The sequence below is a fragment of the Pyrgilauda ruficollis genome, unplaced genomic scaffold (genome assembly GCF_017590135.1).
Source record: "Pyrgilauda ruficollis isolate IOZ18807 unplaced genomic scaffold, ASM1759013v1 scaffold81, whole genome shotgun sequence".
NCBI classification, from domain to species: Eukaryota; Metazoa; Chordata; class Aves; order Passeriformes; family Passeridae; genus Pyrgilauda; species Pyrgilauda ruficollis.
In genome coordinates, this window is record NW_024530044.1 from 1313212 (window position 1) to 1336412 (window position 23201).

Sequence of the window (23201 nt, forward strand, 5' to 3'; positions counted from 1 at the left end):
TGCTATCCAAGTACTCAGCACTTAGTACAAATAGCACTAAAATCTCTTGCTGTGATAAATTTTTCATAGACAACACTTTTCAAAGGCAGTGATAAACAACTATTTGCACCCTGCTGCTGGGAACTGAGGCACTGAGGACTAAGTAATTTGAATAAAAAACCTGTTCAAGAGCACCAGTTTTAAAATTACAATCCAAACATGAAACTATCTATATATTAATGTTTTCATACTTTTTTAACAGAAGTCTTCTACATTCCCATCTGACCATCATTAATGTAGTGTCCTTTGCATTCCATATAATAACATGAAACAAGAAACAAGTGACAGCCTCACAAACACACAAAGATGATATTGAAGGTTAAAACCTATAAATTATAAACTCTTGATGAAATTACATAAAAATTTTAGTGTCTGGTAAACTGTTCTCCCCCTGTGGCTGGAGAGGGTCAAGGGGCTCAGCTGCTGCTTACCATGCACGCTTGGCTCAGTCTGTATTCCATCCGGAGTACCTCCTGTAAGCTCATGGAAGCTCCTTCTCTGAGCTGTCTGAGAGTCAGCTTTAAAGATGTAGGTGACATCTTATTAATAGTCTGGGGAAGACATTAACATTATTTTTATTTTCTTCAATGTGGACACTTCTGCTAGTCTGTCTATTGTGCATTTTAAACTTTGTGAAGTAAATGATGGCTCTCTTCTCCCTGAGCTACCTCTGTGACTATTCCTCCTGCTCCCTCCCACCAAGGTGTCACATTAAATGAACTTTCCTGTATAAGCTTTGATCAGCAAGATCTCTGGGATGTGTGCCATCACTTGTGGAAAACCTAGAATTCCTAAGGTCCCATCATTTAAGATAAAATTACTACTAGCCAGAGAAATTACTGTAGTTTGAGAGACATTTTCAAGGAGAATCTTTAGATAAGTGAAGGCAAGTGTTACAATCAATTATACTTTGTTTTTTAATATCATATATATATATATATTTAGTGTGAATTACTCTTAGATTTACTGATATTGTAGTGATATTAGTATTGCTTAGCATTTAAGTTTTGTTTGGTACAATAGAGTGATAAGGTAGTAAGAGAGAGATTGGCAACAAACTTCAAGTCATTGCTTCACGATCATTGGCAAAGACCAAACGATATGCAAAGAAGAAATCTGTGGAAGAAAATGTTAGAATAAACCAAACATATTTATCCAGGTTTCTTGTCTAGGATCAACAGATACTGAAGTAGTTTAGCCCTACATTACTCTGCTGATAGGAAGCTTGGAGGTTTTGCCTTACTTCTTTTGACAGAAGCACAGGCTATAAATATTGTGCCACAGACAGGATTCTTGTAAAGCACACAAACAAAAGCTGAAAATTTGGCTCTCAGGAGTATCCTTTGCTGAACTGCATGCCAGTAAACAGTAGGGGAAAGTGGGGAGAAAGACAAAAATCCTAGTTAAGAAAAAAGAACTGAGCTTTAAACCTTCATGGGGTTGTGGGGAAAAGGAGCTAAATCTTATTGTAGCTTATCATTGTTTTCTTACTGTAAACACAATCCTCCTTTCTCTGTAAACCCAAATAAAAGGTATGTACCATTCATGGTACAACAGACATTTCCTGATAATAATTAGGACATTTTTTATCACTATTAAAAAGCACCAGATGGTAAGATTTGCCTCTTTACATTTTCATTGCAGACATTAGGCTCCTTACCACAGCCTGAAATGGCAGGTTTCCAGTCATCAGCAGCAACATTTTTTTCTAGCTCCCGATTACTCTTCATCCCTCCAGACACCAGCTGATACAGCAGTGACCCATTTTGCCTAGTTAAGCTGGAAAACATGTGATTGCTATACAAGCAGGAGTGTGTGGAATTGTGCCTTCAAAGCACTGGCTCTGTCGTTCTGTAACTTGCATGTAATCACTGTGCTTGAGAGAGTGGCTGGCAAAGAATGAGCCCACATTGGCTCCAAGGGCCAACAGTTCCTCAGTCCTGGTCAAGCTCTCCAACAATGAGGTGCCTTTCAGCAGATTAAGAAATCTGCTGTTCCTCTAACTACATCACTCTGTAGGTCCCAGTTGGGTGGCAGCTCTTAACTGGACCCCTTATTTCCTGTAAGATGCTCTTGCTGGCCTTATCTTTCATCTGTCCTCCTTTGAGTTTCACATTCTGTCATTTAGATTAGAAAGTCTTTGCTCAGACCAGGTTAAATGCTAAGCATGGTATAGCCAGATGGTTCCAGGGGTGAAATGGTCATGGCAAGTTCTGGTCAAAGCAAGCATTGGAATGGGGAAGGTCTGGAAACAGCACTTAAGGGAGCTGCTAGATGCACTAGACTGGTTATCTTGGCATATCAATGAGGCTGAAGGTGGAGGAGGTACTGACTTAAATCAAGCTGGAGGAAGAGGATCACGGCAGGAAAATGGGTAGGTGTAATTGCAGAAAAATGAGTCACCGGTGTAGCTATAAATACATCCTCTGTACAAAGAGGAGGGGAGTGGTGCTAGGGAACAAGCCTGGAAAAGAGACAGGATAGGCTGGAGTGGGGAGTACTAAAATGCAAATAAGTCTTCATAGAAGTATTTGACATCTATTCCAGTATCTTTCAAACCATCTTGATTTTGACACAATGATCCTCAAAGCTCTAAGCTGAATTTGCAGTAGACTGAACACCAATAAAATGCTAACAGAAGGTGACTGAATTAAGTGGCACTGACACAGCAGATTTCCTTACAAGCATAAAAGTGGGAAGGAATAGTGACTTTCTTTCAGTTGAAAACCCCAAAACCTCCCAGAAGTCCAGTGCATCACTCCCCTTGTAATAGATGAAGACATCCATCATTTATTTATGTGAAAACTCGGTCAAGTATCTGATGCTTTTCAGGTTTAGACCTTGCATTTACTTCGTGCCACTAGAAATGGCACACCTACCTCAGATTAAAGCTTTGTGTCTCATGTAAATCCTGAAAACAAAGTAGCACTACAAAGTTAAAGCTTCGAAAACTACTGAATTCAAAGTGTTAGTTCTCTAGCTTCTACCACTTTGTAGCTGGGTTCAAAATGTGGTGTAAGTCATGAAGTCATTCTCAAGTAGGATTTTAACAACTTTATATTCTTCTTCACACAGTATTTCAGTATCAAATATGTGACAGCCTGCCAAGCAGGCATGTTTTGAAAGTAAAAAGCAGGACTAGTGTAGGTCAAAGAGAACAGGGTACATGAGAGCATGGCTCATAGCATACTTGGATTACTGCAGAACTAGGAGTTCCATTTTATTAACCTTGCTGATCCAAGGTACAAGGTAAATGTACCAAGGGGTACCTCCAAATTAGGATATTTGTATTAAAATTTCAGTTAGGGCTTATTCCATAAGCTTACTTATACATATAATAAATACAGGAATGGGCAAGGAGAATAAGCAGAGACATTGCTGCTACTGAATCAGCTGATATGACATTTATCAGGCAGATTTGCTGTTGTTCCTGTACCTGGACACTGAAGTGAAACCTTGGTTTCACAACCTTGCCTAATCCTACTGCTTAGCACAGCATGTCTGCTGTCAGAAACTCCTCTGAAATTTAAGTATTTGTTCACACTAAAGTCTTGCATCCACTAGAAAATGTGGGATTTGTTTGATGGGGTTTTTCCCATTAATTTCTGCATGGACTGAGGCAAGTCATACCAACAGAGCCTTATCTCTTGAACAGAACAGATGATTGTTCTGAAACTCTGGTCAACTCCAAGGACATTAATTTATGAATCACATGAAAGAAAAAAGTTGTTATAAAGTCCTATTAAAGACATAAGAGAACAGAAGAAGCAACAAAATAGCCTTTTGTTGTTGTTGTTGGTATTCAGGAATTTAAAAAATCAGTTACACAAAATCATAACTTTGAAGTAGATGACCTAATTTAGTTATCAATAGATTACTTAGTTTTAAGTTCTGAATTGAAACTGTTAAACAAATGTACTATCATAAACAATAAGGAAAAAGAACAAATAATTCTTTGTTGTTTTCAACATTCACTGAACCTAATCAATATAATATGAACAGTTAACATTTTTATTCTGGCACCAACTCGACTCAACTTGACTGCTTAATCCAATGGAACTTGGAATGGTAGGGGAAAAAATCAGCCTTCTCTTCAATTTTGCTTTTATAAGACATATGCTAAACTTCTTGCAATGTACTAGATGTACTGATTGGCACAAAGATAGTCTTAGAACTTCCTTTCTCAAAAACTGTTTGATAGTTCCAGTGACAATGTGTTACATTTTGAATTAAATTTTTTTTAAAAAAGTGACAGGGTGCCTAATGTGAATACTACCTTATAAAATTCCGTCTGCTCATATCAAGTCAGAGATGATGGATGTTTTATTTCACTATGAAAGGAGGATTTCTTCTGTGAGCTGTAACTAAAGTTAAAACGACTCTTTTGCTGGAGGAACACTTCAATTCTATCCAGTTGGAATATTTCACTAGCTCCAAACAAAACTTTTACAAGGCACCTGAACAAAGATACTTCAAAGGAAAAAAAGAAAATACAATACTATTTATAAATGAATGTAAGTTGCTTCTTGCTTTTGAGGCTGAAGTATGAACTACGTGTGTAGCATTGCTGCACGTTTTTTGAGTAGTGACTACATCCAGCACTCAGAAATGCATTAGAAAGATCAAAAAATACTTTGTGATTATTTTTTTTTTTTTGCTGTTTACCCAAATGACATATCTGGAATGGAAGAAAAACAACAATACTGTTCTGGCACTGTTTTATTCCAAGCCTTGGCAATATAATGAGAAGCTATAAAGGGAACACTTGTTCCCAACAATCCCCTGACTGTGGGCAGGGGAAAAGAAAGGGGAGTTTGGTTTTTTTACTAAATTACAATTTTATGCACCATAAGATGATGCTCACATTGTGTGATTTTAGAGGAATACCCTTGTCTGAGTAGAACTACTGAGAATCCCTCAGGACTGTGTGTGAGAACCTGAGGCTCTCAGTCCAAAGCCCTGTAGGATAATTAAAGTCTGTCCTATGGAAAGAAACCATAAAACCAGACTTAAAATCTCTAACAAAAATGACATAGAGAACTTTACCTCTAGCTGCTTCATGGCGAAAGGAGAACCATCTTGCTTTAACTTTTTAACAATTTCTTCCATACTATTTCCTGAAAAAAGACTAGAAGAAAAAAAAAATCAGTTAACAAGCTGCTTCAGTCTCTGTTTTACCTTTGAAGGGATATTGGAAACAGAGCATAACCAGCTGATTTGGCTTTTCTTAGCAATGTCTTCCATCTTGTTCAGTTTCAAGTAACTCGGGCATCTCCTTTTCCTTTACAAATCTCTAGTGTTTCAATAAACCTTACTAACAAACTGGTATTTATTTGTAAATTTCAATTACTACCATCAGTCTTAGCTGTATTTTTAGAACATAGTAAATCTTTAGCTATCAGCTCCATTCTACTGGTTTGGTGTCAGCATCTTTTATCTCCAAATGTAGTTACTGCCATCCTTCTTGCAGAGATTTAGCTCTTTATCACTCTCACTTATTTCTCCCTTCCTTAAGTTCCAAGCTATCATAGAAATGGCCTTAACCCAATGAGTCCTGTAAATGTGTTAGGTAACATGTCCTGTTCAGTGGAATAGTTACTCTCACAAATTCCCATCCAATATCTACAGAAAATGTTCATTTTAATGTGCCGTAGGCTATGAATCAGGTTACTTTGCCCAAGTATTTAATGTACTGATGAGTGAAATATTTAATGAGCTTCAGATAAAGCTCCCTAAAGTCTAAATGTTACTTCAACTTGGAGGTAATTTCTCTCACCTTATCTGTGAAATACTGTTACTAGATTTAACTTCATGTTCTCTACCCACAAGAATAAAAAATTTTAAAAGATTACTGAATACCTGTTAATCTTCTCCGTATGTTCATCAAGAGCAAACTCCTTTTCTTGATCAATTGTGCACTATTTAAAAAATAAATACATATTTTACTTGGTTATTTTAGACTAAAAGTGTATCAGTACCAGAAAATTTCAGTGACTTGTGTTCCAGAAATATCGTACCATAAATGAACACTTAATGTTCACAAGACAGTGCAATTTTTAATGAAATAAAATTTTGCAGTGTGGATCTATGAATTTGTCACTATCCTGTGAATGTTAAAGATGTTGCTTCATACTGCAGTGCTTGCTCAGAGCTACTACATATGCTATTTGTCTGGGAGGTTATCTTGTACACAAGTAATTCTGATTATTCTATCAAAACACTTCTGTGCAATGCACTAAGAATGTCAGTGCAGATAAATCTACTCAAGAATCAGAGATTATTTTTTAAAACAACCTTTTATTTTCTTTAAAAATATACAGGCCTGCGTTTAGGCTTTTTTAATGACCAAGAAAAAAAAAAAAAGCCTTTCTCTTGCCCCTCTTTTTTATGTAATTTAACAAAATTTTATTTAGACATAAAAAGTGTATGATAGATCCACTGGCCTTCTGTGGGAAGGCTGTCAAATGTTTCACATCTTCTGGCATTAAGGGGTTTGGGACATAAGCAGATGTTTCAGGAACTGCAGCTGAAGCTGAAAATGTTCCCTGGCATTTCAGCTCTGATAACTAAAAATACACAGTTTCCTTTTCCATTCAGTGTAAACTTGTAAAGGAGGATACTGCAACATATAATCACTCCTATTTCATAGCATTCTGTTTTGTCAAAATAATCAGTACTATGATGTAAATTAGCTTATCCCATTTATTTTTCCAATTAATCTTATTTATGAACTTAGTAATTACAAAACAGCAATAACAAGAGTAGCACAGCTGATTTTAAAGCTGAACAACAGCAAAGTAATTGACTGAGTAACACTGAATACTGGTTTGACTCTAGAGGTTTTCTTTTGAAAGAGAACTGCAATGCACATCAAAAGAGTTAAAACAGCCACTGATTGTAGAGGCAAAACCTTTTATTTTCATGCCCATTGTTACATGGGGCTAACACAAGTATTATGGAGAGAGTGCAACGAGTTTGGAAACTCATTATTTTCAAACATAGAAAAAGATAATCAGTAATGTGGAAATAAAAATGTCTATATATATTTAACAATTTTGCTTGATTTCAGTAATTTCAGATTACCTTCATGTGGTAAGAGTTCAATAAATCTGCAATTTTTTCTTTTGAAGGAGATTTCAGTGCTATCAGGTCTTTCTCCAAGGCAGGTAGCTGTTAAAAATAAGATTTAATTACAAGTAAGTAAAACAAAACCTACTACTTGGGCTATTACTATGGTAATAGTAGGATATACATATATAAACACCCCCCTCATCCTCCCCAACTTTCTGACAGACCCTAAAGAAGTACAAAACAAACAACACAAGGAGACAGCTCATGTGTCAGTGTTGAACCACCCCAATTTAACTATGTCTGCAGTGAACAGCAAAGAAGTGCTTCCCAAGCAGCCCCCCAAGGCAGTGTTACAGCTGCACCAGCCTGAGAGGAAAGAACATTTTAATGGAGGGTTACCTTCACTGCAAACTTTGCAGTTGTATGAATCTCTCGTTTCATACACTGTTGTCTAATCTGCACAATTTTTTAAGCAACTTCATTCAGCTGAGTAGATCATGCCCTTCCAACAGTGGGATTGTAAAAACAGCACCATTTGCTCCTTCCTTCAAGCAAAGCTGTCACCAGCTGGCAAGAGCTAGAAGGACAGCTTGAGAGTGTCTCACCATGCCCGTTCGCAGGGCATGGCCAGCTAATGTCAGTGCACCTCTGCAGACGTGGGTGTTGGTAACAGGGCACTGGGGGCTAAAACCCCAAAGCTCAGTGTGGGTGTGGGCTGTGCCCTGGCCAGCACTGCTGGCACATTACCTTTTCAGATTCTACAAAATGCGTAGCGATGCCAACTTTCAGCACATCTCTTCCTTTCAGCCTGCAGCCTGTCAGCGCGAGGTAATAGCCAATCTTTCCTGAGAGCCTTGGCAAGAAATACCCTCCACCTACATCAGGGAAAAGGCCTGCAATAAACAACACAAAACAAAAGTGAAGGGAGGAGGTCTTGTACTAATCATCACTAGCAGCAATTTTTTCTTGTCTTATTTTCATCTTCCTTACATAGGCACAGAAACCTTGCCTGAATTTCTCCTTGACTTGGCTTGACATTTCTGGCATCAAAACCCTTCCTAAAAGCAAACTCTTGAACACTTTCCAAACTTCATCCTTTTCACTGGCACGTACTTTACAAACATATACCAAAGAAGAATATTTATTCTATTTGCCAACAACTTGAGACAATTTTAGGTGCTTGAAAAAGCAACTGTGTTCTCAGCAAGGAAACAGAAGTGACCCAAAGAATTGTGAAATAATTTGTGCAAGCTCAAACTGGATGCTGCTTTTTCACTGAAATCTTTTATTATTATAAAAATATTAAACACTGATGAAGTGCCTCTTGCACAGCTTAGTTTGAACAAATTTTGGGGCTAAGAAAGCAATAACAGATCAACAATATTGATAGGGACTTCCTGAAGGTGGAGGCTGACTTAGTACTTGGCTCTTTGACAGGATTGTGACTAAGCTAAAATTTAAAAATAATATTGAACTCTCCAGTTTAGTAACTCTCTTATATGCTTTTTAAAATCTACAGATTAGGGTAATTTTTTAAAGAATTTAAAGCTGTGACTAGAATTTTAAATACTTTTAAAAGTTTTATTGGAAAGTATCTACCTTCTGTTATATAAATTGCTCACCAAAAATAAATTTAGACATCTTTTTAAACAAACTTGAGAAAACTTTAGTTTAGCTATTGATTTCAGTATTTAGTCTTGGTTTCAGAAATCTGAATGCATGGAAGCAGGGTCCAGTTACTACCCTGAAATCATGCCAATGGTGCACTCATGAAAATTAAGTCTTCTAAAGAAATTAAAGGTGTGGTGGATTTTTTTTTTCACTTTCAGAGAATGAACTAAATGAATCAAAACAAGTAAAACAGAATACAAATGAGCAATAAGAAACTTGTAAGACAGTTGTCAAAGAGATATTAACTGGGAAAATTCAGAGGTACATAAGGAGTTTAAATGGGGATCTGATAGAAGATGGTAATTTTTCACTCATGTGTAATTGCTTTTGTTCACAAGAGTCAATGTATGCATTACAGAAAGACCCTATTCCAAGTATTTTGAGACATGGGAAATTAGTGCTCCCTAAATAGTCCTCCCTCTTGGATGCAATAAGGGAAGGTTTCTTTCAGACAGCTGCTCTTCAGTGTTTCTCTGTTAATAATCTTAATATCTAACCCACCTCAGCTTCTCCTCTGGTTCCCTCTTGGTCTTCTTTTTGTTCTGCTGCTTCTACTCCATCAAAAGGCTGGGTTTAGGAGTCACTTCCTATCAGTTACAGCTATAGTATTCTATTCCCACTGATGTGTGTGCTGTCATTAATTGATTTATTCCTCATCTCCCAGGCTACTGAGACATACAACTCTTCTGAAATGCTGAATGCCTTGCTGATACCCTTTAAAAGCCCTAAGCTGTATGAGCTCCAATTCATCACTTACCTTCTTTTTCATCTGCACTCACATTCTCAAATAGTCTATTCTACATTTTACCTTCTCAGCTTGAGCTATCACAACTGTGATGCCAAGACTTCTATTTAGTTTTATGTTTCTATTCATCTGTCTCCCCTTGGATATCCTTCTACTGCAATAAGAAAAAAACAAACCCTACATCATTTAAAAGTAAAACCTATCTTAAAAATGCCCTCCAAAGCAAAAAGGCAATTACATTACTCTCTCCATCCACTAGAACAACAACAATATTTTTAATTTTTGCTATATTAAAATAATACTGATGCTGGACTACTGCTCCCCCCACACTCTAGCACACTTTCAGAGGAAAAACATCTTTCTATTGGGATCCATAGTGTCTTTCCACTTGGCCATACACAGGAAATCAGTTCTAAATAAACTGTGAAGTTGATTAGTTTAAGTAGCTTTAGAGGCAAATACACCTAAATTGAATGAAGGTTTCTTTAATTAAGGAATTTACAAACAGGATTAGTGAAGGTCTACCTAATCCACTTTAAACTTACTTGGTTGCATAGTCTGCTATAGCTTCTACTGTACCCTTTTCAATGTTCCTGTCTTCCTTTTTCTCTTATAACTTTACTCCTCTTGTCCATGTTCTACATATTGCCCTTCTCTCAGTAACACTTCCCACGTTTCTCTTTGCTACTGGGGTTCTCTTAATGTATTCCACACCTGATTTTTGATTTTTTTGTTAGCATTTGGCAATCATTTCTCAATTTCAATTCTCAATTAGTGAAGTAAGAGTAGAGCTGTGTTACTGCTGGGCTGCCCAGGCCATGATCCTGTGCCTGTACTGCTGATGTGCAGCCTGTGCTCTGACACAGGTGCAACCTGCTCTGCTGTAATCCCAAAGGTGCAATCCTGCATTTGCCAAGTAGAAGAGGCACTGCTGCTACATTCTTACCTTGTCTGGCAGAGGGGGGTGGAAAATTATTAGTATTGACTTCTAGAAAGCTAAAAACTTAGCAGGGATATGCAAGGAAGTATCCATTCTAAGTGTAACATCACCTCAAGGCCCACACCTTATGCTTTCATCCTTCGTTCTCCCCACCAGTGGTTTTTCCACACCTTCCTACTTCTGTGCTGCTTTCCAGTGCTTTATCTTATCCATGTCAAACTCCTACAGTCTAGAACAGCCTTTTCTATTTGCTAAGTGGCATATTTATCTATATCCTTTTATTTATGGCATTCTGCAAATGGAGAATAATTGTGTGAAAACAGAGCAGCTGAATGAATGCTTTGTTTTCATTTCACAGCAATGGTGTCATGCCTACTGAAATAAGTGAGCACATTAAAAAAAAAAACAATTAATACAGTATCTACAGAGCTAGACATTTTAAACACACCCCACAGAGATCAAAACAGCTAAGCCTTTAAATCCAAACAGATTTCAGTGGTTTTACTTCTAAATGATCCTAAAAGGGGTTTAATTACTTTCTTTCCTAAGCAAGTTCTAAGCTTTTCCTTCACATCTTCACAGTCTATTTTTGTTTAAATAAGTCCTTGTCAACACAGGAAATCTGTGTAAAGTACATAGTTCTTGTTAATATAAAACTACTTATATCTTTACCTTTGAAGAAAAAAGTGAAGGTACTTTTATTGTTAGAATAATTTCATATGCCAATGAACCTCCATTTAGTTAAAAAAAACCCCAAATACAAATTGTTAACTTCAAATGGTTTCCATATACAACAACTGATTATTAATTTCAGAGCTTAGAAAACTCATGTTGTATTAAAGATTAAGTTTAGTTTACTAAGCTTTTCTTCAGCAATAAGACAATACTTGGAGGGCTAAAGTAGTTTTTGGTTTTTTCTTCCCAACTTTACTTGTTCAGAAAAATTACATTTATCAGCTAGCAGGAATTGCTCTAATATTTCTCTCAGGAATTAAAATGGTAATGATCTTGCTTGTATTTGGGTGGTTTATTATGCTTTATTGTGCTTGACAGCTGCATCAGGAGAGTTCCCTTTAATCTGACTCATTTTTCTTGAGCCATACCTCTATCTTTATGTAGCTCTGGGATATATTTCTTTTTTGTACCCCTCAGAATTGACAAAGAAACTGTAGCATCAAACATTAGAAAACACAAGGTACATGTTGCTGTTTAAAACAAAAAAAGGTGCTCTTGCCTAGGCACAATCTGTGCACAGTTGTAATGGGTCTACATTAATAATCTAGAAGAAAAGCCAGAATTCCAAAATCTCTCTCATTAACATTGCAAAGCAGCTTGTGGTACACCCAGTTTGACTCACACTGAGTTCCCAAGGTAAAGCTGGTGTTCTTTTTCAAGAAAAGTTTTATCCTGACAGCCTTTGTGTCAGTCTACACAGTTAAGAGTCTCAATGACCAACTCCCAGAACACAGAGAAGTTTCTGATAATTTAACAGAAAATACTTTCCACATATGGTCATCTCCAATTCCCTTTTAAAATTCTTTCCCTACCACCAAAGCATCCAGTCAAAGACATTTCACCCTGATTACACAAACACTGAAAGCCTAAACATGTTAACATTTGATATTTTCTTAAAACACTTACCTATTGCTGTTTCTGGCATGGCAAAAACAGTCTTTTCTGTAGCAACTCGAAAATGTCCATGGACTGAGACACCAACTCCCTATACAGGCAAAGGACACAGTTATAAAATTACTGGTAAAAATAATCATAACCACAGTTATGGTTCTGATTAATCATAAAATAATCATAAAAATAATCAAAATAATAATTCTATGTAACATACCTATTGCTTTGCTTTACAATTTAAATAATACTAGATTTACCATGTGCACCTCAACAAAATATTAAAAGGCCTTTTATGGTTCAAACGCCAATAAAGCATAATATTATCTTCATCATTGGCTGAAATAGCTTTTTCTATGCTTCGAAAGATGGTGAGTCATACAGAGAATAACTTCAAAAAACCATGAGTGACCCTGTTATCTCCACTGGACTACTAAGACAGTTGACATCCTTTTGCTAAAGTTACTCCATTTATAATTTTTGCACATACTTCATATCACCAAAAAAAAACAAAAAAAAACCCCAATACTTTTGAAAAATACATAAATTTCACAAAGTTGTCATCCTAATACTTTCAAAAGAATTAATAATTAACTATTCTTCTAATGTGATAATTACCTACATTATAAACACAGAAGTATTTCAAGCAGAAAAAGCCTTCAGCATTATTGATTCAAATTCAAAATAAATGGTTAGAAACTAATTTTTTATCGTGGGCACTTGCGTTCACCAAGTGTGAGCACAAATGTATTCAGATTTCTAAGTATCTAGCACAATTCTCTAGCAGCCTGTCATGATGAAACCCTTCCCACAAAAGCAGAAGAGTTTCTGGTGTTGTCTGTGCCATATTTTTGTATTTAGGTAGTAAGGAGCAGCAAGTCCCAATTAAAAAAAAAAAAACATCACTTTGCACAAAATAAATTTCATTTAGATAAATCTTTAAGAGGCAAACTGATAAAATCAAACAGAGGCAAACAAATAAAACAAAAATATTCAATGTAATCCAAGAATACTTGGATTATAGGGCACAAACACAACATACATATTGAGGTCTCATTTCTCTCCTACATCATACTTGTCAATAGAAATGTGTGTTTGATCCTATCTAGAGACAAGATCCTCTGCTGAATAATTCACAAGTAGTTATTTCACACAAATATTCTCTCTTTCATCCTTTCCACCATTTCAGTTTACTTCCCTTTCTCACCGTTAATTTTCCACTTGCTCAGACCTTCCAACATCCATTTCATGTTAAAACTAAGATATATTAAAAATCATTGGCCAAAAGAAGCCAGTGTCTGATGAGGATATAATAGATTTTAAATACCATTTTTAATTGTTCAAATACTAGAAAAAGGGCACTTTACCCAGCTAAGGCTATTAGTCTTCACAAATAGCTTCACAGTATTTCATACTTCCCAGCAAAAACAGTGGGATTAGTTGGGTGATACTCTCTTGGACATGCAGTATGTATTTGACAGGTTTTTAAGGTGAGAGTAGAACTTCTTTTTCTTTTGCTTATCTACAGAGATATTTCATTAGGTTTTATGTCAAAATTTTTTTAAAGTTATCTCCATTTAATAGAATTAAATTTCCTCTCTCCCTTCCTGGGCCTCTCTTACAATTCTGCCCGAGAAGAAATTATTTTATTCCATTAGTGTGATACACAACTAAATCTGAAAATATTTTCAAGTTTCTTCTGTGCAATGACTATCTGGCACTCTCAGGTTTTAATATAGATGTATGAAGTTTTTAAGATTCCAGTTTAATTTCCTGAGAAATGCACCCATAGGGTGAGTGGTTATCAAACTCAATTTTATATTCAGGAACTAAGCCAAATGTATTCACAGGAAGCACTGCTGTTCCATGGAGGCAAATGGGGTTTGAGGAAACATTTGAATCTTATTTGCACAGGATAAAACTTTATGTCTCACCCCTGATCTGTCCTTTAGCCCTTTCTCTGAGCACTGGTCAGGTCTCACCTGAGCAGCAGCAAGAGCAATGGGCCTGTGTTTGGTTGTCCTGAAAATGTAAAGCTGCCTTCGCTCCTAAAACAGCTCCAGAACTCTTAAATGAAATGGAAATGTGACTTCATCACTTCCAACTTCTTTAATGTCATAATAGCATATTTTCACTGCATTAAGTAAAGCCTGCTGTTATTTTTATGCATGTTCAGCAATAACGATGACTTTTCTCTAAAGATAATGAAATACAATCATGCCCCTTTGGTATTTCTAATGCTTAAATTAGTATTTTCTAATCCCATATCTAAAAATACAAATACCATCTATCTCAAAGTGTTTTTTCTGGCTTGTTTTCTTGACAATCAGAATTTTGTTTAAGGATTCAAATTTTTGGCTTGAGTATTAAGTACCAAAGATTCGAGTGTGAATTCCATGAAGGGAGCTTCTCTTCCAAGCTTGTTCTTTTTTTAGAGCGATAAAAATAAATGGTGGGTTCTAATAATAGAAAGCTGAAAGATGTAATTTTCTTTTGAAAGAAGAAATTAAATCAGTTTTCACTTTCTCAAGTGCTTTAGCCATAATTGGATTTGGTTGTAGATAGCCTTCAAGTTTTGTACAGCCTTATTTCAGATGTATATTTAAGAGACTAAAACTGTATTTTCTTTTTAGCCATAAAGAAACAGGTGCAAATATTCTTGCTTCTTTGAAGAAAATTGCTAAATAATCCAGTACTGAGATAAAATTTTGAAAGAAAAATTAGTTAATGGTAAAAATCCCAGTAACTTCTTTACTGGTGTTCATATGCTTTTTTGTTTATTTGTAACTTCCTAAATGGTTAGCATACCACTGCATGTTTAACCTTCTAGATCTAACACAGAGGACAGACAGTCATTAGGTTAATACATCCTGTGGAAAGAACAAACCAGTCAGAAGTCTAAATGCATTCCTCATTCATTTCTGGATTTTCTAATTTTATTTTGTTTTCATTTAGCTGAACTCTTACATAGCTGGAGTGCCCCCTAGGAGGTCCTCCACACCATTAAAAAAATCTTTTGTGTTCACTTCACCAGGTACTTCCAGCATTTACACATACAAGTCTTAACACTATAATATCTTTATTAAAATACACTTTATTCTGCACTGTCAGAGTTCTACTTTTCATGATCTTGTACACTAAAGCTGATGTCTTCCTTCAGACTTCTCCAGGGTAATACACTCCCATGGTCAATCAGGTTTTACTGCTGGAAACTTCTTTTTCCACTGACGGCTGAATTTTGTAAAGAGTACTTATTGAATGAGACTAGAAGTTAAGGAGAATAAAGAAATTAACAAGCAACCAATTTAAACTACTGGGCTGGTTTTGGCTGAGATAGAGTTAATTTTCTTCACAGGAGCTTCTTCATAGCATGGGACTGTGTTAGTCTCAGCATGCCTCAGGGAGGCACATCATTTTACAGGCAGTTCAGTCTGAATTCATCAACAAGCTTCCAAAAAAGAATGCAGAGTATTTGAATGTTATGTCCCATAAAAGACTGCCCACTCAATGCTGTATTTCAAAAGTCATTATGTGACTGTGTATAGAAACTTTATCATTGATTTCCATTTTTTTTTTTTTCATGATGGATACAGAACCTTATTACATGTATTTTTCTAATGAGAAACAATGTGACCAGCAGATGCAGAAATTAAATACAACTACTGTGAATCTTTTTGTGTCCCAAAGGTTGTATTATCTTAAATTGAGAATGACCCACATTTAGTAAATCAGAGAATTTAGAGACGTTATTTGAAATTGAGGGCCACCATAACAGAGAACTATACAGAGGGAAGTAAGTACTCCCTTCCTGGTCACATATAGAAAAGCAGACTTGTGTCACAGCAAAACCACACATCACACTTGGCTATTCACTAAATAATCTATCTCACACTGTAAAGGAATCACTGCCTAGGAATGCTTAGGCAGCACAATAAAAGAAACATAAATAGAAAAAGTCTTCAGGGATGTTGCCTGCACCACCTTCACCAGGCTGGTAAATAATTTTTAGCTATTTGGGTAAGCAGTGTTATGATAATACCAATACAGACTGGAGTGAAAGTCCTTTTGTAACAGCTCCCATCAAGTGACTGCATTTCCTACATTTTTAACTGCATGAGAATAGCTTCTGGTAGTGCTAGAACCAAAAAGAAATGTAGCAATCTACTGAGCATAACACAACAAAGGGCAAATATGTCTGCATATAAATGTGCAAAAATAGCCAAGGAGCAGCAAAAATGTTTCCAAAGTGGGTGAGTAGAATTGATTCAGGAAGCAGCAGGAGCTTATAGCTACAGTGGATCAAAAATCATGGATGTAAGAGCATTATCCCCTGCATCCAGACACAATGAATCTTAAACTGAATCAAAATTAATCTTTGTTTATCATTAATGTTATGGCCCACTCCAAAGAGTATAATCCACTTTTTCATCTGTAGATACTAACAGACAAGATGACACAGTGAGCCAGAGCAATGCAGTGTGGCAGATCAATCTGGACACAGAATACCACCTTCTTTGGCTGCTGACATATAAATCAACTCCATACAAGTGTTTTAAAAATATCATTAAACACAATGGGTATTGTGACTGTTTCAACAATTTAGTGTGGTATTTTAAAACATAAAATATTGATGTTATAGAATTTAAATATAAGATATTTATTTCCATATACTGATTACATATTAGAGAGTCTCAGTCCAAATTGCTACAGGCACACAGAAGCACAATGAGCTGACTGGAGACATCTCTAGTAATATCTGATGGCTTAGACTTGTTCTTCTGACCCCTAAGTATTTAAACAAATTGAGCCAACTACATGAATAGTGATCATTTAGCTCAGGTTCTTCTTACAAGGAAACTTAGAGAAAAAGACACATAGGCCACTCTATGCACCAGTGCTGCTACAGTGAGTGTCCTTTATCAACCAGATTTAGACTGACTTTTTAAAAGCCCTAGTTTTCAGCCATCACAAACAGTTTTTACTGGGGTAGCTATCATAATCTGCACAATTTTTAATGGACACAAGACCTGTGCTGCAACAGAAAGAAAAGAAGACATGTAAGAAGACCTGGATCTGAAAAGCCTATAGCTCTTAATTAGCAACAACTGCAACTTTTTTCTAGTTTTACACTTGAAAGTATTTTTATCCCAATTTTGTTTCTTTATACATAACTGGCCATGTGTATTCTGAAAAAAAGATGGCAAATGCAACTTTTTTATTGTTTCTAAAATTCTGGAAGAATTGTCCCTCTGTACCACCTAAAAATGTAGCTACTGCAAGAAATCCTTGTGTCCAGCTCATCAAATCTTGATGTCTGCAGGGAGGGCAGGCACCTGTTCCAGCACCTTGAATCAGTGCATAACTGAGCTTTTAGGTTTTATCTTAAAATTGAAGAAACACTTCTTGTTCTTAAAGAAGGTACGTGCATCAGAACTTTATTTAACAGTGGCACAGTTATTTGGGATAACAGGAGTGAATCCAGAGGATTTTTGTAATGATGTTCTATTTTGCTGAGAAAAGTGCTTAGAAAGTGTAAGACTGCTTTAAAGACTTGCACCTCAAGGAGAAAATGAGCACTGAAATTCTTCAGGAATTGAGGAAAATGGGCAGAAATATGAAAGGATGGAGAAACAGGCAAAGATAACTCCCTTTAGAACATTTACTCCTTGATCTATAATAAAGGGAAGGGGAGGGAAATAATGAGATAACTCTCAATATGAGGCTAGGTAGGTACACAAAGGCCTAGAATTAGAGAAAAATAGAGACTTTTAGCATGCAAGAGTCTGGTATTAAATGGAAAGAACAAATCTGTGCAGAAGCTGGCAAAAATCTCAATCATTGTGGAGTAAGGAGAGGGAGAGAAAAGGCGTTTTACTTACTGTACCAGTACTGAGCTATAATTTAAAATACTTGTATTCAAGACAGTGCTTTATGAATCCCTTTGGGAAATAACATCATGTGCAAATGATTGAGCATTCAGTGGTTCTTTCTGTTGATGTCAAGGGTTGCTGGCATTCTAGTCCGATTAGCCACAAAATGAAGAGCACCATTTATCCCTGGGATCATACACCAGAGCCAAGCAGGCAGAGCAGCATGGCCAGATGGCAGAGACTGGAACAGCAGCAAGGAGTGAGCCCTTTCTTAGGATTGCCTCAGCATTGTTTTCAACACCCCGTATTTCAGGAGGTAAGTGGTGCACAAGTCAATCTCACAACTATTTGTTTGTACTTGCAAAATCTGTATTCTATTTCACAGTTAAAGCTGCCTTCAGCTTTAAAGCATTGGCAACAAAACAGGCCACAAGCTTCCCTGTGATTCAGAGGCAAGGGGGGAGGAGGACAGGCAGAGAGAGAACTGGAAAGCAGCTTATCTAGGTTTAGTATGACAATTACTTTTACTCCAGGGCAGATTTTAGAGTGCAAATTAAAACAAAACTAAAGATGCTCCAGAGCATGATGGCTGACAAGAGGCATGACATACTTACAGAAAGGAAGAAAACGAGTAAGAATCAGGACAAGTCCCAAGAAGTACTGACACTTCTAGGTTCCAGTTTCCTAGCTTTAAAAAGGGCTGAAGGGGTAATAATATCCATTAGAGAAGTACTATGTAAAATCATAATATTTTGTGAGCTTTCATATGCTGCAGCTAGTCAACCTGAGCCCCAAATGTGTACATGAATGTATATATATATATATGTAAGAATTCTAAGCAGAATTTCCATGATGTGCAATAAAATTTGCACTCCAAATTAAACCACAAATGAATAGCTTTGTTCTGTGGGCAATATCCACTTGTAAATACACATTCCTGTAGTTAAAAATTGCATCACACATGGGCAATAAAAGGTGAGATTTTATAGAGAATTTTAATCCTAATGTTTCCTAGTTTTTGAATGTTGGTCTCTAATGCACTTCTGAGTAGAAGTTACATGCACACAACTTAAACGACTAGATATATGTTGGTAGTGAAAGGAACATTCCTGAAGAGTTACAGCTGCACAATCTGGGTAAAAATGGGACAGGATAAAGACAGCTATTGGTCAACTCAGCTCCTTTGTGTACTAAAATTCTATTGACTAAAATGGATAACATACAAGCTGCTTATGACATCACTACCAATTTACTTGAGAACAAATATTAATTTAATAAGGATTGTTGACCAAATCCTGCTAAAGTGTAAATGTAGATGTTTGTAACTATTGGTAGATGTGCCATCAGGTCCTGAGATCTGACTTACAAGGAAAGACAGATTCCTCTAGCAATGTCAGCATCTGGAATGTTTTGCTAAAAATGAAATGGCACTAATGTGAGAAAGAGCTAAGCTAAATATTGGGTACTCAGATTACTCTTCTACTGCAACACGGATGCAGTAATTCTTAATCTGTATTCCAGAAGAGAAGATGCACAGGTAGATGCACGACAGAATTCATACTTCCAAACCATGGCATAGGTTCAGGAATTTGGCTGCATGTGTTTCCCTGGAACACCTGCATCACCCCTTGATTAAAATGACATCACTCATTAAGCAGCATTCTGAGAAAGCTCCATATTTTAAACTGCAATGTTTGTGATGTCTCCCATCCACAGCATTGCTTCCTTTCACAAGGAAGCACAGCCTAGATGTAATCACTGGGAAATGGAGGGCGCCATCCTCTGAAACAACATTAAGAGTTAGCAGCAGTTTTCAACAAAACTGAGAGGGTACCCCAGCTGAGGTCATGCAGAGCCAATCATCAATGAAAACTTCATTTAACAGCTTCATTATCTGCTTGGATGATGAAGTAACAAGGATTTCTGTAATGCACAGTTTACTTTTGGGGAAGGCAAACACTTTGAAGGGCAAGATTCAAAACCATCTCGCTTTGGAGGAACTAACAAAATGAAAATAACTACACTTAGGAAGGCATAATCAAATACAGATATGGTAAGTGTGCTTCCCATGGAACAAATGCCTAGATACTTTTCAGGGGTTTACAGAAACCATACAATTAGTACAAATAAGGCAGTGCTGTTGTGAAAAGAACTACTGAGGGTATCACACTACAGCAGAGTTGGCACCAACAGGCAGCCAAAGGCTGAGGGGAGAACACTCAGCCTAGATTCACTATACCTGGGCAGCCTCATCAGCCCAGGGCCACCTCCTAAGGCACTCCAGTTTCTTGGAATTCAGAGAAAAGGAGTACTTTATTTTCCTTTGTAGTCTTTGAAGAAAAGGGTGGCTCTGCAAAACTGACTTTTTGACAAATCAGTTCAAGGAAGAAGATTTAAAACAGATAAAAGGTAAGCAATAAAGAAATGCACTGTGATGGAAGCATATGGTAGGCAAGGAGGAAAGAGGTGACAGTAATAGTTTTGGGAATAAATAGGAGTGGTGGTCTCCTAGGACTGGATGCTTTCAAAACTGCTATTTACATGGATTATTTGTGACAGAATATCTCTGTAATATAGGGAGGATAATTATTCTGCTCTACTTGGTGCTGATGAATCCTCCAGCTAAAATATTGTCTGGTCTCTGGCAATAAACTGTAAAGTACACAAATGGGAGAGACTCCAGAGGACTGCAAGAAGACTAAAAGACTTAATCTATAACAAAGGCTGAACAGCTATCCTTATCCCTATTAAAGAGAGAGGACTAGGAGCAAGTAGTGCAAGTATCTCAAAATGTCCACAGGGAGTGTGACTAAGACTGGAATATGTTGATTACACATACTAAAGACTTACATTAGACACCAGGGAAACCAAGCTTGAAAGAATAACTAAGCACTCAGGTGGCATATCTAGAAAAAACAGCATTCCTGCTGTTGGAGAGTTCTGAGTGCACCAGGTGAAAATCAGCTAGGCAGTTATCTAGCTGTACTTAATCCTAATGCAAGTGCAAAAGTATAATCCTGATGCTCTTCCCAGCTCTATACATCTGTGTAGTCTAAAGCTTAACTCATTTCATATTACACAAGAGACTAATACTCAAACAGTTCTTAAGAAAATTCTACTGTCCAACAGCCACCCTAAAGAAACTCTAAATAAATAACTTAGATGTTGACTCTCAGTGTAAGTAAAAGACCTTGCCTAAAAACCCATACTGCCAGGTGTGGTGACAAAACTAAAGGAAAGCCACTCATGAACCCAAAGACCCAGTCACAGCTTGGTATCTTCTTCTCCCAGTCTCTACTCATGAGGTCCTCCTCTGAGGAAAGATTAGAGGAATCAGTCCTGTGTACTGCTATTGCTCTCACAAACTGGGCTCCACAATCTGAGGGAGTCAGAGATGGAAATTTGGTCAGATTGCAAACTATATTAAAGAAAAAGCAATTCTACCAAACTCATTTCTGCATTCTGAAAATGTTGTTTAAATATAAGTTAAAGTTAAAACCTATTTCCCCCACTGGAAGATTTTTTTTTCATCCTAAAACTAAAAGCCTAAATTTTCAAAGCAAGGCTAAAACAAACTTAGAAAATATGTTGCATAACAGACCAGAATAAAGGATTAAATCCTGTAGAAAACTGTACAAGGCCAAGAACTCCTATGTTTGAGCAACACTCTCTTTACTCATCAGTAAAAAAATAAGCATTAGACAATAGGCCTGAAAGAGCAACAAGCTGCTTTTCACAAAGCACAACATTCAACTGTGAAATCTGAGGCCTTTCTGAACAGCAAGCCTACTTATGGTCAAGAAGTATGAGATGTACAGAGAGGTGAGTGTGACCACTGGTGGTTATTTAGCACTGTGGTTCTGAAGTTCTGAAATACAGCCTGGCTCAGGAAGTTTCTAAATCCTGCATGCTCTAGAATAAGATACTACAAAAAAGGGCACTTCATTCATTCTCTTACAGATTCTTCTATAAACTAAAAGTAATGGCCTTTCCTCCTGAAAATGTACTTCTCATTTTGTAAAGCTACTGAAGTTTTGTTACAGATTTTTTAAACTGTTTTAAGTTATTCCAGTGACCTTGACCATTTTCACCAACTTCCAAAGTCTGTGCACAGTTTTTCTTTTTTTTCCTCTGTCAAATAGTCTCCTTGAATTCCAAGCCAAATCATTGAAAAGCTACCACTCAGACTGTCTAGTGTGCTTTACTTGGCTCTGAAACAGGTCTGAAAAACAATTTTATGAATCTTTTTATCTATTAGAGAGAGTGTCTGATGCAGGAACTTATTTTGTGCCAAAGCCTTATTTAAAACCATAGCTTTGGCCTGATCTTATAAATCACCTATATTCATCTCCAAAGAACTTAAGACAAGACTGTGACTTTTCTAAAACCAGAAGACCAAACTTAGGACGTCATTTGCAGAAAATAATATTTTTAAAAGCCCCAAACATCTGAACTTCTTGTCAACTGCTCAGGTACTTAATTTCAAGGAAAAGAAATTTTACAGACAGAAAGCAGCTAAATCTGAAGTAGTTTTTAGGAACCTGAGAGTGTGTGCCCAGTGTTCCTTTCAACAATGCACATCCTTTAGCAGTAAATGTGGTATTTATAACTCATTTCACTATTTTTCAGATAACTGCAGTCACCTTTGCTTCTAACAAATTTGTCTTACAAATCTGAACTTACTGCTCCAAATAAGTACAAAAAGATGAAAAGATACATTTATATTGAATATCAATTTTTGATGAACTACAGAACAGCCAAGGTGCTGAGAACAAGCTCCACAGCCCCATCTGTTGGCCAATGAAGCTCCCAAATTCATCTACCAGCCCCTAGCCAATAATGAAGTAGAACCAGTTCATTTTTTGGATAAAATTCCAGGTTTTACTATCACAGATCTATGGCATCTGTGCACCAGCAGCATCACTTACTATCCAAGCACATAGTAACTGAGTTTTTAACACACTTCTGTGATTTTTTTTACTTAGTTCCCCTAAATTAGGCTGCATACTTTCTGAGTCAGAATCTAATCCCCTACCCACAAGTAAAGATGCTACTTCTAGTATATGATAAGCAAGTTAAATGCTCATTCAAACCCTAATGACAGTTAAACTGTGTCACAGTTCCATTAAATTTGGCTATCCTACACTAAAATTTGGTTACCCAAAATAAAGTTTCAGGCTAATTGCTGTCTTTTAAAAGTTCTTTAGAGGAAAGAGAATTCAGAAAGAATCTTAGTAAGGCA

At 36.6% G+C, this 23201-nt stretch overlaps 1 protein-coding gene across 1 annotated transcript in view; it reads right to left on the reverse strand.

The window, feature by feature from the left end:
• The window catches only part of HIBCH (3-hydroxyisobutyryl-CoA hydrolase), a 36350-nt gene that overhangs the window by 7584 nt on the left and 5565 nt on the right, over positions 1–23201 (reverse strand). Inside the window, exons 5-10 of the mRNA XM_041487590.1 lie at positions 12108–12186; positions 7858–8003; positions 7123–7209; positions 5899–5957; positions 5086–5167; positions 471–590 (exon numbers count right to left, since the gene is read on the reverse strand). Of these exons, the coding sequence (XP_041343524.1) occupies positions 471–590; positions 5086–5167; positions 5899–5957; positions 7123–7209; positions 7858–8003; positions 12108–12186 (573 nt within the window). The remainder of the gene's footprint in view (positions 1–470; positions 591–5085; positions 5168–5898; positions 5958–7122; positions 7210–7857; positions 8004–12107; positions 12187–23201) is intronic.